Source organism: Oryctolagus cuniculus, chromosome 1 (genome assembly GCF_051225735.1).
Source record: "Oryctolagus cuniculus isolate XC-2025 breed Fujian yellow rabbit chromosome 1, ASM5122573v1, whole genome shotgun sequence".
NCBI classification, from domain to species: Eukaryota; Metazoa; Chordata; class Mammalia; order Lagomorpha; family Leporidae; genus Oryctolagus; species Oryctolagus cuniculus.
The window spans coordinates 168,598,453-168,614,254 of NC_142867.1; the positions used below are offsets into that span (position 1 = coordinate 168,598,453).

The following is a 15,802-nucleotide window of genomic DNA, read 5'->3' on the forward strand; positions in this document are numbered from 1 at the left end:
TGAACCAGCATCCACATGGGATGCTAGCGCTGCAAGTGAAGGCTTAGCCTACTGCAACACAGCTCTGCCCCAATAATTTTATTTTTATTTATTTGGAGGAAAGATCTTGCATCTACTGGTTCACTACCCAAATGCCCACAACAGCTGGGACTTAGCCAGGTGGAAGCTAGAAGCCAGGAAGTCAATTTGATTCTCACATATAGCTAGCAGTGACCCACGTACTTGAAACCATGACTTGCTGATTCCCAGGGTACACAGCAGCAGGAAGCTAGAATCAGAGACAGAGCCAAAACTTGAACCCAGGTATCTGATATGGGAAAAGAGTGTCCTAGGTGGCATCTTAATCTCTATGCCAAATGCCTTTCTCTGTTATTTTTTTACAAGATTTATTTGTTTGAAATGCAGAGAAGGAGAGAGAAAGAGAAAAACATTAATCCTAGCCTGTATCTGCTGGCTAGCTCCCTAATTGGTTGTACCAGCAGGTCTGGGCCAGGCCATAGCCAGGAGCCAGGAATTCCATCCTGGTCTCACACATGGATGGCCAGTGGTCCAGGTGTTTGGGTCCATTTTGGACCATTTTCCACTGCCTTCCTAGGCATATTACCAGGAAGCTGGACCAGAAGAAGTAGAGCATCCATGACTGTAAGTGGCACTCCCATATGGGATACTGGCATCACAAGTGGCAGTTTAATCCTCCACAATGTAGCACTGGCCTCATTTGTTAGTTTATGTAAAATTTATACCAAAATTTTATTTCTGAACAGAGTTTTTATGTGCATCTGTATTTTTTTAAAATATTTATTTATTTGAAAGAGTTAGGAAGAAAGAAGGAGAGAGAGGTCTTTGATCCACTGGTTCACTCCCTAGATGGCCAAAATAGCCAGGGCTGTGCCAGGCCAAAGTCAGGAGCCAGGAGCTTCCTCCAGGTCTCCCACATGGGTGGCAAGAGCATGAGCATGTGGGCCATCCTCTGCTGCCTTCCTAGGCACATCAGCAAGGGTGCTGGTTTGGAAGTCTTTTTTTCTGGGCACAGTATATGAGAGTTATTAGTAGGGATTCCATAGGATAAAAAAAAATGTTTTCACATAAGTGAAAATAAAGACGTTAAAACAAAGCAGTGGAGATTTCTTTAGCAATGTATATCATGAAAATCCTGGAGTTGAGGCTGGTGTTGTGGCACAGCAGGTTAAACCACTGCCTGCAATGCCAGCATTCCATATGGGCAGTGATTGAAGTCCAAGCTGTTGCACTTCCAATCCAGCTCCCTGCTTATGTGCTGGGAAAGCAGTAGAGAATGGCACAACTGCTTGGATCCCTGTACCTGCATGGGAAACCCAGATGAGTCTCTGGCTCCTGGCTTCACCTTCACATCCCTGGTCATTGTGGGAGTGAACTAGCAGATGGACGATCTCTCTCTCTTGCTCACTCTGCCTTTCAAAGAAGTAAAATAATAAATCTTTAAAAAAATCCTGAAGTTGGAATATAAAAAACAATGTTTCCAATGCTTATTTATGAATTTTTAAGGAACACCTTGAAAAAAATATGCCTAGGAATCTGCTTTAAGAAATACCTCTCCAGGGGCCGGCGCTGTGACGCAATAGGTTAATCCTCTGCCTGCAGTGCCAGTATCCCGTATGGGCGCTGGTTCTAGTCCCAGCTGCTCTTCTTCCAATCCAGCTTTCTGCCGTGGCCTGGGAAAGCAGTAGAAGATGGCCAAAGTCCTTGGGCCTCTGCACCTGTGTGGGTGACCAGGAGGAGGCTCCTGGCTTTGGATCGGCGCAGCTCCGGCCGTTGCGGCCATTTGGGGAGTGAACCAGCAGACAGAAGACCTTTCTCTCTTGTCTCTCCCCCTCACTGTCTGTAACTCTACCTATCAAATAAATAAATAAATAAATCTTTTTTTTTTTTTTAAAGAAATTCTACTCCAAATTAGATAAACTTAGATATCTCAATCTGAGTAAGGCACATTAATATTATACTGTATTGTGTGTATATATATATATATTTACAATACAGTATAATATATATAATATATATATATACTGTGTGTGTGTGTGTATATATATACACTATATATATGTTACTGGTTAGGATTTCCTATCTTAACATATATTAGCATCACTGGTTTTTTTAAATGCATATGTAGAACAATTTTCTCATTAAAATTTATAACATGCTGTAAAAGTAGCCCAAATCTCAGTTCCCATTTTTGCAATTGAAAACTAAGAAACCCCCAGAAAAACAGGAATGAAGTATTTCTTTCCTTGCTCCCCCATCCCAAATACTGGTTTTAAATCACCCTTGAGTTTTATATTATGACAGTATATACTGAAATGGAAAGGTGAGCCGGTAGGGTGCTAGCCTGTCTGATTGAAATAGTTGAATCACGAGTCTGCCCACCTTTGAGAGCAGTGGTTTTCTATCTGAAAATCAGGGCATAATTAATAAATGCATCAACTGTCTTATTTGTCTGAATATCCTCAGTAGCTGGCATAGTCCTTTGCATTAATCAAGCGTTCACCAGGTGATTATTTAATTTTTCTGGAGCAAAACTACAGGGTTAGGCTTCTCTTCTTCATCCCTTATGGTTTAGAAGACCTTCCAACAACCAGTTATCCCTGTCCTGATCCACCCCCTCTTCCTACCATGTGGGTGCATGGATGAGCATACACACAAGTAGATTCTTTGAACAGACGTGTTTTCTTACTGAGAATGAGTAGCCATATTTAGATTTTCAGATGGAGAAATCTCTCATAACATTGCCATTTTTGAATTATAATGTAGCAGTTGTAAACCTGGACATGCTTACCACTGTATTATAAAATAGACTTTGGGGGTGATTGCTGTGGTGTAGAAAGCTAAGCCTCAGCCTGTGGTGCTGGCATCCCATATGGGCGCCAGTTCGAGTCCTGGTTCCTCCTATTCCGATCCAGCTCTCTGCTTATGGCCTGGGAAAGCAGCGGCAGATGGCCAAAGTGCTTGGGTCCCAGTACTCGCATGGGAGACCCGGAAGAAGCTCCTGGCCCAGCTCCACCCATTGATTGTGGCTATTTGGGGAATGAACCAGCAGATGCAAGACCTTTCTGTCTTTCCTTTTCTGTCTATAACTCTGCCTCTCAAATAAATAAATAAATAAATAATATCTTCTAAAAAAATAAACTTTGACAAAGATTTTATTTACACTGGAAAGTAATGATTAAAATAGTACCTGTTCTTTCTAAATATAATAGTGCATGAGATCATTGTTCAGTCTGTTCTATGTAAAGGCAACAATGTTGCAAAATATATTTCCTATGATAAAACTAAATCACTGTATTACTTGCCTCTACCTAATACCAAGTTACTTTTATTTGCTTTCGTCTTAGCCACTTTTCTTCCTCTTTCCTTTATCTAGAGTAACCAAGAGCAAGTATTGCTTCAGGGGGAGGATCGCTTGTATTTGAACTGTGGAGAGGCCTCCCAAACCCAGAATCCCAGGAGTTCTTCAGCACACTCCCAGCACAAGCTTGGTCAGGACAGAAGCCCATTCGCAGATGGAGGATTAGAGTCTCAGAGTTTAAGCACTTTACTTGGACATAGGCATTGGCATGTTGTACAGGTAAGTCTTCAATTACTGATTGCTAGTGACATAGTTCTTGGTAGGATATAACTTGGAGCAGAGTTTTAAGTATTTCAGCCATTACTTCAGAAAACAGAACCTTTTTAAACCTGTGACTGTCATATTTCTCTTCTGCTTTCTGTGTTTTTGTCCTTTTTTCTTGCTGCTTTCCATTTGCTGTAGAGTATGTTCCCACCTGCTTTAAGTTCATTAGTAGTATCAAAAGCTAGAAGTTCAGGTTTTCCACTCTCATTAAGATTAACTGCTTAGTTTACTTTGTCTTGTTTTTGTATAAATCTGTTTATGCATTTGCATAGGGAAAGGTTCATTAAGTTTATGGAAAGTGACAATATTGATTAGTACCATGTGCAGTCAACCCAGTAGTCCAGCTGAAGTCATGTTGAGCTGTATCACCTGACATTGGACCCAATCATAAACTTGTGATCAGTCTAGAACTTCATTAAATAATTTTATTATTCACTCTTTTAATTTTTTGATTTATTTAAAAGACAGAGAATGAGATGTCCTCCATCTGCTGGTTCACTCACCAATTCCCTGCAACTGCCAGTGTTGGGCCAATCTGAAGCCAGGAGCTCAGAACTCAGTCCAGATCTCCCATATGAGTGGCAGGGACTCAAGTACTTGAGTCCTCTGTTGCCTCCCAGGATGCACATTTGTAGGATGCTGGAATTAGAAGCAGACTAGCACTTAATCCAGGGATTGCAATATGGGGTATAGGCATCCCAAGTGGCATTTTAACCTCTGTACTAAATGTAAATGCTACCTCTAATATTTAATCTTATTACAAGTTATTTATTCTGTTGTCACTTCTAAATTAGCAATTTCTTTTAGGAATTTCTATATTTTGAGAGCAGTTAAAATTTCAGGAAATCAATAAATTGAAGTTTCTTAATAAAAGCTTTATACATAGTTTCAAAGTACTGTTTTCTTTCTCCATTTGATAGCAAAATGTTTTAAGTGTATCAGAACCTACTTTTAGATTAGTTTATTTTAGTCAGTTTCTATTTCCATAATCCTTTGCCTTACTTCTGCTCTCTATACTTGTACTTTACTAGTTTACTTCAGCTCTCATGCTGTTTTCAGTTTTCTTTTTTTTAGTGGAGATAATGAAAGACATAAAAATGATCATTATGTGAAAGATTGAAGGAGGAAAATCTCCTACAGTGATGTATTTACACTAAAAGAAAATTTAACTTATGTTAATAAATTCATAGAGTCAAACAGTGTGCATACTATTTTATAATTTTACAATTTTTTAAATAAAACTGCATTAGCTACTTCCTTGACTAAAATTTTCCACTGCTCCCTTCTCTCCTATAGCCATTTCTCTGCTATTTTCATTTTCCCATATTTTGAGCTATTCATTCTACACTGACCTAGCATCAATGCCAGTTCTGCCTAGCCAGGTCTGTGTTACCAGAGAGCCAAGTAGAGCAAAGGATCAAAGAAGGTAGGTCTGGAACTCAAAAGTCCATCAGGCAATACCAAACATTGAATTTCCTTCCAGCTCAAAAATTCAGTGATTCTTAGGTGTGTAGTAAGCATTCCACATAAAAAGTATATAACACTTATTTTAGGACTTAAGAAACTACAAGATTATTTTGTCATTATTTCATTAGATAGCTAAAGACATTTGAAGAGATGAGATTTTTAAAATCGAGTTTACCTAAAATGTTTTTCATTTTGTTTAAGAATAATAAAGTGTACCACAAAACAATTAAATTGTAATGAACTCATAGAATTTTTAGAGCTGGAAGGACCTTAGTGATCATAGAGTCCAACTGGGTTTTATTCATGAGGAAACAGACTCAGGAAAGTTACATGACTTTCCCAGGGTCATATAGTAGCATAGTTGAAGATCCACCCTTCACTGTGATCTATGTTAAAGTAAGTAACAGTCTAAATATTTTAAAACCTAGGTACTAAATACTGAATCATTTAATATTTTTACTGACCTTGAGCTGAACTTAAAATCCACCCATTTGGTGGTGTTTTTACTTGCAGTTGCACTATACTTTGCTAGCATTCTGACCTCATGATTGAATGCAGTAAAATAGTGGTGTTTCTTTGGAGTGATGCATGGTGACTCTCCTTCCAAGGTCTTTAACCATCAATAATCACTCCTAGAAGAAATTTGGGTGCCTGATTGACTTCTTCCTTCAACATAGCCTCTTTCCTAGGATAAGGACCACATCTTCCATCAAAGTTGATTTGTTTGCGTGACTTAAAACTTTGTATGCTTTTTTTAAAGATTTTTCTTTTAAGATTTATTTTATTTATTTGAAAGTCAGAGTTACAGGGAGAGAGAAAGAGAGGCAGAGAGAGGCCGGCGCCACAGCTCACTAGGCTAATCCTCCGCCTTGCGGCGCTGGCACACCGGGTTCTAGTCCCAGTTGGGGCACCGGATTCTGTCCCGGTTGCCCCTCTTCCAGGCCAGCTCTCTGCTGTGGCCAGGGAGTACAGTGGAGGATGGCCCAAGTACTTGGGCCCTGCACCCCATGGGAGACCAGGATAAGTACCTGGCTCCTGCCATTGGATCAGCGCAATGCGCCAGCCGCAGCGCGCCGCCCGTGGCGGCCATTGGAGGGTGAACCAACGGCAAAAGGAAGACCTTTCTCTCTGTCTCTCTCTCTCACTGTCCACTCTGCCTGTCAAAAAAAAAGCAGAGAGAGAAAGAGAAGCAGAGAGAGAGAGAGGTCTTCCATCTGCTGGTTCACTCTCCAATTGGCCGCAACGGCCGGAGCTACACTAATCCGAAGTCAGGAGCTTCTTCCTGGTCTCCCACGCAGGGGCAGGGGCCAAAGGACTTGGGCCATCTTCTGCTGCTTTCCCAGGCCATAGCAGAGAGCTGGATTGGAAGTGGAGCAGCCAGAACTCAAACCAGTGCCCATATGGGATGCCGGCACTGCAGGCAGCACCTTTACCCTATATGCCATAGCGGCAACCCCATTTATTTTTTTAAGATTTTATTTATTTATTTGAGAGGTAGAGTTGGAGACAGTGAAGGGGAAAGACAGAAAGGTCTTCTATCCACTGGTTTATTCCTCAAATGACCACAGCAGTCAGAGCTAAGTTAATCCGAAGCCAGGAGCAAGGAACTTCTGGGTCTCCCACATGGGTCCAGGGTCCCAGGCACTTGGGCCATGTTCCACTGCTGTCCCTGGCCATTAGCAGATGGCTGCAATGGCCAGAACTATGCCAATCCAAGCCAGGAGCTTCCTCCAAGTCTCCCACAAAAGGACTTGGGCCATCTTGTACTGCTTTCCCAGGCCATAACAGAGAGCTGGATCAGAAGAGGAGCAGCTGGGATTAGCGCCGGCACCCATATGGGATGCCAGCACCACAGGTGGAGGATCAACCCACTTCGACACAGCACCAGCCCCTGAATGCTGCTTTTGTAGCTTAGAGCTCATCTAATGAGCTATAACTAATTCTGCTGCTATTTCTGTTCCTCATCTCAAGTACTGGATTTTTGGTTTGTCAAAATCTTCCTCGCATTCCTTAACTTCCGGATGGGAAGTTAATTGTGTTTTTTCTTTAACTAAAACAAAACAAATACATACTTGGTAGAAGTCGGTTAGTAATAGTCAGTAAAAGTGGTTTGTTGTTTTGTTGTTGTTTAGTTTTCCTAACTACAAGTGTTTTGTATTTTGAAAGTAGTTTATTTACCGATGGAGTACAATGTGAAATTTAAAAAAAGAATCCTTCTAGTTTTAGCCTGTGGTCCTTGTTAGACTGTTGTATTGTATATGACAGAAGCATCTGAAAGATGCATGCATCATATTACGCATTGTTATGATGGTGTTGGTTTTTTTTTTGTAGATAACCTGGCTAATAGGAAAGATTAAGGTTCACAAAATGCACAAAATATGTGATAATAAGCATCTACAGTATATCAGGCAATAATGTTACAGATGTTAATAAAGTACTTTTTTTCGAAGACTTATTTATTTGAAAGAGTTAGAGAGAATGAGATAGCAAGAGATCTTCCATCTTCTGGTTCACTTCAAAATGGTTGCAACAGCCAGAGCTACGCCAGACTAAAGCCAGGAGCTTTCATCCATGTTTCTCACATGGGTGCGGGGGCCCAAGCACCTGGCTATTTTCTGCTGCTTCTTCAATGCCATTAGCAGGAAGCTGAATTGAAAGTGGAACAGCTGGGAAACAAACTGGTACCTATCTATCTGTTACACTTCATCATAGGCAGTAGCTTTCCCTGCTATGCCACAACACCAGCCCCCATAAAGTAGATTTTAAAGGCTGTTAGACTTACGATTTGTTCTCAATATATAACATATATCAGATGTTCCAGGTATGGTATTTAGCACAAATTAAATCTGCTCAGTGGTTGACTTCTAGTCTCACACAGTTACAGACAAAACTTACCTAGGCAGAAGACAGAGTTTTAGCAGAACTGACTTTTTGGAAATAAATAAAAAAAGGTAGATGTGGTTCTGTAAGAGAGACTGGGAAATCCTAAGCTAAGGTTAGTGATTTTGTACCCTAGCACTCAATTTGCCAGTGATGTGGCCTGACTTTAGTGCCCTAAATATATAATCATGACCTGAGTTTCTTCATCACCTGCCTCTTTCCTTCTGCCATGTACTATTCTCAGTGTAGGAGCACAGCTCAGAGTTCAGGTGACACATAGATGAGTAAAGTGAACTTCTGGGGAAAATAGAAGCTTTTGTTCTAGTCTATATGTCATAACATCTTCAGAAACAAACTGAGTGAGAAATGAAATTTCATTTTACACTTATACCTTGAATTTTGAAAATAAACCATTTGCACTTTGTGGAAACACCAAAGTTTGGGAAACTGAGGATTTCTTTTATTGTAATGGGTGGTGGGGACAGTGATACTGTGGTACATCCTTCTTCAAGTGACTTACTTTTCTTAATTTAAAAAAAAAATAGTTTTTTACTTTTACCAGGAATGGGAACATCTGGCTCAGGGACCATATAAGGACTGTGAGATCATTTGGTCTGGCCCTGCCAACGCAACTGCAGGCAGGACTTGAAATTCAGTAAATCTATAGCAGGCTGATTTTTAAGTTGATAATTTTGTATGACCTGTGAATGATGTCATAAATATCGAAATGGCCCTTGGTAGAAAAAGGATTCCCCACCCCTCACTTAGAGCCTCCAAAATTGCTTTCAGCTTTATTTTATCAGCCAGTCATTACCTAGTTTATTGTTATTCTGAAGTAATTTTACCCATTGTAGTGAATGTTATTGGTTGGCCTGAATAGTGCAGCATATCTGTTAAGATCCAAGTTAAGCATTCCTCTAGCTTGTGTCATGACACTGTTTATTTTTAGAATTTTATTTTATTTATTTATTTGACAGATAGAGCTAGACAGTGAGAGAGACAGACACAGAAAAAGGTCTTCCTTCCATTGGTTCACCCACCAAGTGGCCACTACAGCCGGATCTGCACCGATCCGAAGCCAGGAGCCAGGTGCTTCCTCCTGGTCTCCCATGCGGGTGCAGGGGCCCAAACACTTGGGCCATCCTCCACTGCCTTCCCGGGCCACAGCAGAGAGCTGGATTGGAAGAGAAGCAACCGGGACTAGAACTGGTGCCCATATGGGATGCCGGTGCTGCAGGCAGAAGATTACTCAAGTGAGCCACAGCGCCGGCCCCAACACTGTTAACTTCAGTTCTGTAAAGTAGGATTCAACAAACCAGTTCTAGGATTAAGAAAATCCTGAAGTACTTAAAGCTGTTAATTTAGTTGAATTTTAAGTTTTCTTACTAGATATTAAATGAAGTCTAACAGATAGATTTATGAATACATTTTGTCAAAATATTTAAACTTCATGTCAGACATAAACTTTATGTATAAATAATTTAGTAAGTCTTACCAGTTCTGTTGTTGTCAGGGTTAATACAGATATTTCTGGCATATTGCTTTTACTTGATGGATGTGAATGCACTCTACTTGCCTTTTTAATTTGGCTTTCTTTTTTTAAAAATATGTGATGAGGCCGGCGCCGTGGCTCACTAGGCTAATCCTCCACCTGTGGCGCTGGCACACCGGGTTCTAGTCCTGGTCAGGGCACCGGATTCTGTCCCGGTTGCCCCTCTTCCAGGCCAGCTCTCTACTGTGGCCAAGGAGTGCAGTGGAGGATGGCCCAAGTACTTGGGCCCTGCACCCCATGGGAGACCAGGAAAAGCACCTGGCTCCTGCCATCAGATCACCGCGGTGCGCTGGCCACAGTGCGCTGGCCGCAGCGGCCATTGGAGGGTGAACCAACAGCAAAGGAAGACCTTTCTCTCTGTCTCTCTCTCTCACTGTCCACTCTGCCTGTCAAAAAATAAAAATAAAAATAAAAATATGTGACGAGGCCGGTGCCGCGGCTCGCTTGGCTAATCCTCCGCCTGCAGTGCCGGCTCCCTGGGTTCTAGTCCAAGTCAGGGCGCCGGATTCTTTCCCAGTTACCCCTCTTCCAGTCCAGCTCTCTGCTGTGGCCCGGGAGTGCAGTGGAGGATGGCCCAAGTCCTTGGGCCCTGCACCCGCATGGGAGACCAGGAGAAGCACCTGGCTCTTGGCTTCAAATCAGCATGGTGCGCTGGCCGTAGCAGCCATTTGTGGGGGTGAACCAATGGAAGGAAGACCTTTCTCTCTCTCTCTCTCTCTCTCACTGTCTAACTCTGCCTGGCCAAAACAAAAAAACAAAAAAAAAAGTGTTACTTTTTTTTTTTTTTTTAGTAAAATGGAAATAATTCTGAATAAAATGAAGCTTTTCTTACCCTGGGAAAGAAGAGTCTGTCAGTTCACTAATTCTCACCCCATTGCTACCACATGTTGTGAAAACTAATTAATAGGCCAGTAGAGAAATCAGACTCAATAAAGCTTCCTGACCTACATTGATATTCCACAGAGTATTCTTTAAGTTTAAAAGTGTTGCTAGGGTGATATAATGATTCTACACACAGAGATGTATGAAACAGAGCACCACCTACAAAGATATAAGATTAGAAAATATATTTATTACTTAAGTTGGAAATAAAGGGTTAATATCTATTAGATGAGTAAGTTTTTATAGATGAGTAAGTTGAATACCCCAATAGAAAAGTAATACTTACATATACTCTTACCATGTATAGATGTTTTTTAAATGACAACAAAGGCTAACTAGTAGTTGTCCCTGAGCAATAGAATTTCATTTTGTACGTGGTGAATGATTATATTGTTAAAGTTTAAAAACATTGCTTTTTTAATCCAAAAGTATAAAATATTTTCATTAAAAACCAAAAATCTTGGCTAAGGATATACTTTTATTAGATATGGCTGTTTGGGTGTGGTTCTTTTTTTTTTTTTAAGATTTATTTATTTATTTGAGAGGTTGAGTCACAGAGAAACAGAGAGAAACGTCTTGCATCTGTTGATTCACTTCTCAGATGGCCACAATGGCTAGAGCTGGGCCAATCCAAAGCCAGGAGTTTATTCCAGGTCCTCCATGTGGGTGCAGGGTCCCAAGCATCTGGGCCATCTTCCACTGCTTTCCCAGGTGCATCAGCAAGGAGCTGGATCAGAAGTGGAGCAGCCAGGACTCAAACTGGCACCCATATGGGATGCCGGTCCCGCAGGTGGAGGCTTAACCTACTACACAGTAGCACTGGCCCCTAGGGTGGTTGTTATCAGCAGACCAAAACTAGGTGTCTGCAGAATTCATAGCTACCATCATGGGTTCTTCTCTAAATATACCAATCTGTATTTATTGAGTTGAATATTTAAGCCAAAATGAACAGAAAGATTGTTGGGAAAAAAGGAAGAATGTGTGATATCTGGAAACTTGAAGTGATTGCCACATGAGATGTGAAATACTGGCTCATATACAAATAGTGAATTTCAAGTGCTCTACTGCTAATGTCCATGAGACATCTTAAACATTATGCATAAAGATAAATCTCACGTAGTGATAACTAGATGCTTTACATTTAAATAATTTGGTAAGTCTTACCATTGTGATGTTGTTGTTTTCTATAGATTTCCAGCACCTATCTAGAGAGCAATTGGCCAATACGGGTGAGTTGTTATCAAATGTAACTGTATAAATGGGTTTTTAATTTAGCATTTTATATTTAATTCAGTTAACACATATTTACTAATAGTCTGATGTAATTTTAATGAAGTATTTAGACTTATAAGAAAGAGTTCTTTTTTTTTAAACAGTTTTCAGCTATCGATAAACTTGGACAGAATATTGCTGTCGTTGGCAAGTTTGGTTTTGCACATTACTCGTTGCTCACCAAAAAATGGAAACTTTTTGGAAACATTACTCAGGTTGGTCTTTTTGAAATTAAAAACCTATTTCTCAAAGTATAAGAGAAGTACAATATGAAATAAAGTAAACCATTATTGCAGAAAAGGAAGAAAGTCAATATAAAATATATTGGATAGTATTTGGGAGGTGATTTTGATAAAACATTTGATAATTTCTGATGAAGGATCTTGTATTAAAATAGTTTGTTCTCGACTCTTGCTAAAGTAAATAATAATAATTCAGTTGAGGATTTAATTTTACTTTCCAGGTGAGTTCATTATATGTGATCAGAATAAATTTCTCCAAAATTTAGTATCATTCCCAGCTTATCTGTGTGTATAACACATATTTTGATACCACATATGTATACATGCGGTTGGATTTTGCAAAAATCAAATATGAGAACAAGAGAAGGAAATTAACATTTAATAGCTGCCTGTTGTTTCACCAAGCACTTGAAGGCACTTTCATGTATGTTATATTACTTCACTTACCTATATAATATCACCATTTGATATAAGAAAAACCAGGATTCAGAGTCACTCATCTGATAAATGATAAAACTAGAATTTAAACCAAGATCTCTGGATGGGAGAATAATAATATTATATGACACCCAGTTATTTTGGATGATCTATTTGATTTCTTATGGAAATACTTACTTTTAAAAATAGGATATGAATCTTTATTAATAAAGGTCCAAGAGTAATAAATGAGGAGAAAGTAAAGCGGTAAAAATTTGAACTTTCATTGACTGCCTAAGAATATTTCATAGATGTACTACTTTCTTATAATTGCTGGTAACATAATTTTTAAAAAATTTTCCTTTTAAGGAACAAAATATGATTGTGACAGGTGGCTTAGCCTGGTGGAATGATTTTATGGTCCTTGCATGTTATAACATGAGTGACCATCAAGAAGAGGTAAGGATTTTTTTTTTTCTCTCAGAAATAATACGTTTTTATATTTTAAAACTCTTAAGCACAGTCTAATTTTATGTAGAAATCAGCCTGTTGAGGGCCAGAATTAGGGGCTCACAGGTAAAGCTGCCACCTTGTGACTTTGGCATCCCTTATGGGTGCCAGTTCATATCCTAGCTGCTCCATTTCTGATTCGGATCCCTGCTAATGGTCTGGGAAAAGCAGCAGAGGATGGTCCCAGTGTTTGGACCCCTGTCCACCGCTGTGGGAGACCTGGATAAAGCTGTTGGCTTTAGTCTGGCCCAGTGCTGACTGTTGCAGCCCTCTGGGGAATGAACTAGCAGATGGGAGGTTTCTTTCTCTAAGTCTGCCTTTCAAATAAATAAAAATTTTTTGTTTAAAAGTATTTTAAACTAAACAAGACATTTTATTTTATTAATGAAGAATTTAGCATATGTTAACTTTAATTGGCAACTGGGGCTTCTAAAATAACCTGTATGTATTTTGACTGTTAGACATTCTCTGTAAAACTTAAAAATAATTATGAAATACTTAAAAGCTAGGCCCGGCCTAGCCTAGCCTAGCCCCACCCTACCCCTTCCATTGTCACCATTGGAGGAATTAACCAGTGATGGGATACCTCGATTCCCTTCATCCTCCCTCCCCCTGCTTCTCAAATAAATTTTATTTAAAAAAAAAAAAAAGTGACTTCTTAGATATAGATTTACTGATTTACTGATTTATTAGGTTGTTTTGAGAAATTGCTGGTCTCATATCAAACCAGGTGTAGGTATGCAGTTCTAAAAGGAATCTCTGAAAATAATGCATTCATAGTTTTGAGCACTTCATCCTATGGTTATTTGTAGAATGAGCCTAGTTTGCCAAAATATAACCACAATCCATTTATTGTTCTTTTAATTCATATTACTTGAAGAAAAAAGTCAATAGCTAAAAAACTGCATGTCTAAGTACTTAACTCTTCCTAGTGGTCTTCTTGTTTTTTAATTTTCTTTATTTTTGTTTTCTGCAGCTCAGAGTATACTTAAGAACATCAAATCTGGACAATGCCTTTGCTCATGTAACCAAAACACAAGCAGAAACATTACTGCTCAGTGTCTTCCGGGACATGATAATAGTATTTAGAGCAGACTGTTCAATATGCCTTTATAGTATTGAAAGAAAATCAGATGGGTGAGTATATACCATAAGAAGTGCTCCTCTGTAAATCCTAATTTGTTAAAATAGTTACTCTATCTTTCTATTTATTACTTTGTTTAGAAGTCAAAAAAGGAAGGAATTTTAATTGGTGTTATTTATATAGAAACTATGCCAAAAGAAATACTAACTTCTTCAGCTAATCTACCTGGATTCATTTGAAAAAAAAAATATCTTGTTTGGGATGAAGTAAACCCTTAAATTTTTATCACAACCTGAAGAAAAGTGATTACTAACTACCTTGGTATTGCAAATACTTGGAGAAATTTCAGGGAGCTCCACAGCTTTAAGACTTTGGGAAGACTTTAGCAGACACACTTTATCTCCACTGAGCTAGATGACTGTCCTCTGGAGCTGGAAGAACTGAAATCCTATTGTTATTACATGTTGCCTGATAACTCTTAATGTCTGGTCAACTTGTGTCATTTAGACTATACCTCTTGAATTTTATTTTGTTCTCAGAGATTTTTTTGTATTTTTGTTTTTATTTAAACAACCATGAGACATGTATTTGCTATAGTAGCACACAGATTGGAAAGTACACAAAGTTAAAAAATTAGGGCACATTATTAGCTTCAGTGATTGATCCCTCATCCTTTCTCATTCAACTAGGGTTTTTTTCCATTAAATATTTCCATTCTTACAGCTCTTCCTTAGTTTTTTCTTCTCTCTTACATCTTAATCTCTTTTTCTCTCTCATATGCGTTCTTTGGATTCCTCATCCTTACCAGCCCTGATCTGAAGGATCCTTAGGGAGAAGATGATAGGTAGAAGACATTTGGATCTTCCACAAACATAAAATCTACTGGTATTATTAATAGCAGAAAAGAGAGAAAAAACCTTATTAGCCATGTTGTTGTTATGTCATTTCTTTTTTTTTTTACAGTCCAAATACTACTGCTGGCATTCAGGTTCTTCAGGAGGTCTCCATGTCACGTTACATTCCTCATCCTTTCCTGGTAGTATCTGTCACTCTGACATCAGTGAGTACAGAGAATGGAATCACCTTGAAAATGCCACAGCAGGTATCATTCAATTATTAGACCTCTTTGCAATTTATATATCTCAGTTTTTGGTGTTCTAAGCTGATAAATTTTGAGTTGTTTGTTCAGCAAATAAATACTAAAAATCTGTAATATACGTTGTATGAAGATGAGAAGTTGGAATAGCAAACTAACAGAAATGGTTTCTGCACAGATTTTAAACAAATATATAATCAATTGTTATTGTGATTCATGTGCCAAAAAATAATGTAAGTTATTGCCAGAGCATATAATAAAAACCTGGTGTAGGCTGACCAATGATTCCTATACCATTTAAATTAAAACCTAGAGAATGAGTAAAGACAAAAGCCATAGACAAGAGAACAGAATCCATGGGATCAGAAGTTTAGATTGACTAAACATGAGATGTAGAGAGATAGCAGTCTGGGGCTGGTGCTGTGGCATAGTAGGCTAAGCCTCTGCCTTCTATAGCCTGGAAAAGCAGTGGAAGATGGTCCAAGTGCTTGGGCACCTGCACCTGCATGGGAGACCTGGAAGAAGCTTCTGGCTTCTGTCTCTCCCTGTCTGTAACTCTGTCTTTCAGATAAATAAATAAAATCTTTAAAACAAAAAAAGAATCTAAAATATTTTTTGTAATGTCCTATCCCATGTCTCTTTGGAACAAGAAATTTTAAAAAACTACTCTGACATGATTAATCCTAAAACATTTCGACAGTTATCATTCAATTTCCCTTTCTCATACCTTTCTGTGTGTATTTTCATTACTTGCTAA

General features: G+C 39.0%; 1 protein-coding gene across 10 annotated transcripts in view; it reads left to right on the forward strand.

Annotated features, from left to right (window-relative positions):
* The window catches only part of RIC1 (RIC1 partner of RAB6A GEF complex), a 169,385-nt gene that overhangs the window by 132,463 nt on the left and 21,120 nt on the right, over positions 1-15,802 (forward strand). For 9 of the 10 annotated variants that reach the window (XM_008255095.5, XM_002708103.6, XM_017341498.4 and 6 more), the window contains 6 exons: positions 3,395-3,598; positions 11,615-11,653; positions 11,801-11,911; positions 12,725-12,814; positions 13,842-14,002; positions 14,913-15,051. In XM_008255095.5, coding sequence (XP_008253317.2) covers positions 3,395-3,598; positions 11,615-11,653; positions 11,801-11,911; positions 12,725-12,814; positions 13,842-14,002; positions 14,913-15,051 — 744 coding nt within the window. Of the gene's footprint in view, positions 1-3,394; positions 3,599-5,053; positions 5,070-11,614; positions 11,654-11,800; positions 11,912-12,724; positions 12,815-13,841; positions 14,003-14,912; positions 15,052-15,802 lie in introns of those variants that run through there. The other variant, XM_089299275.1, reaches the window with a different exon arrangement.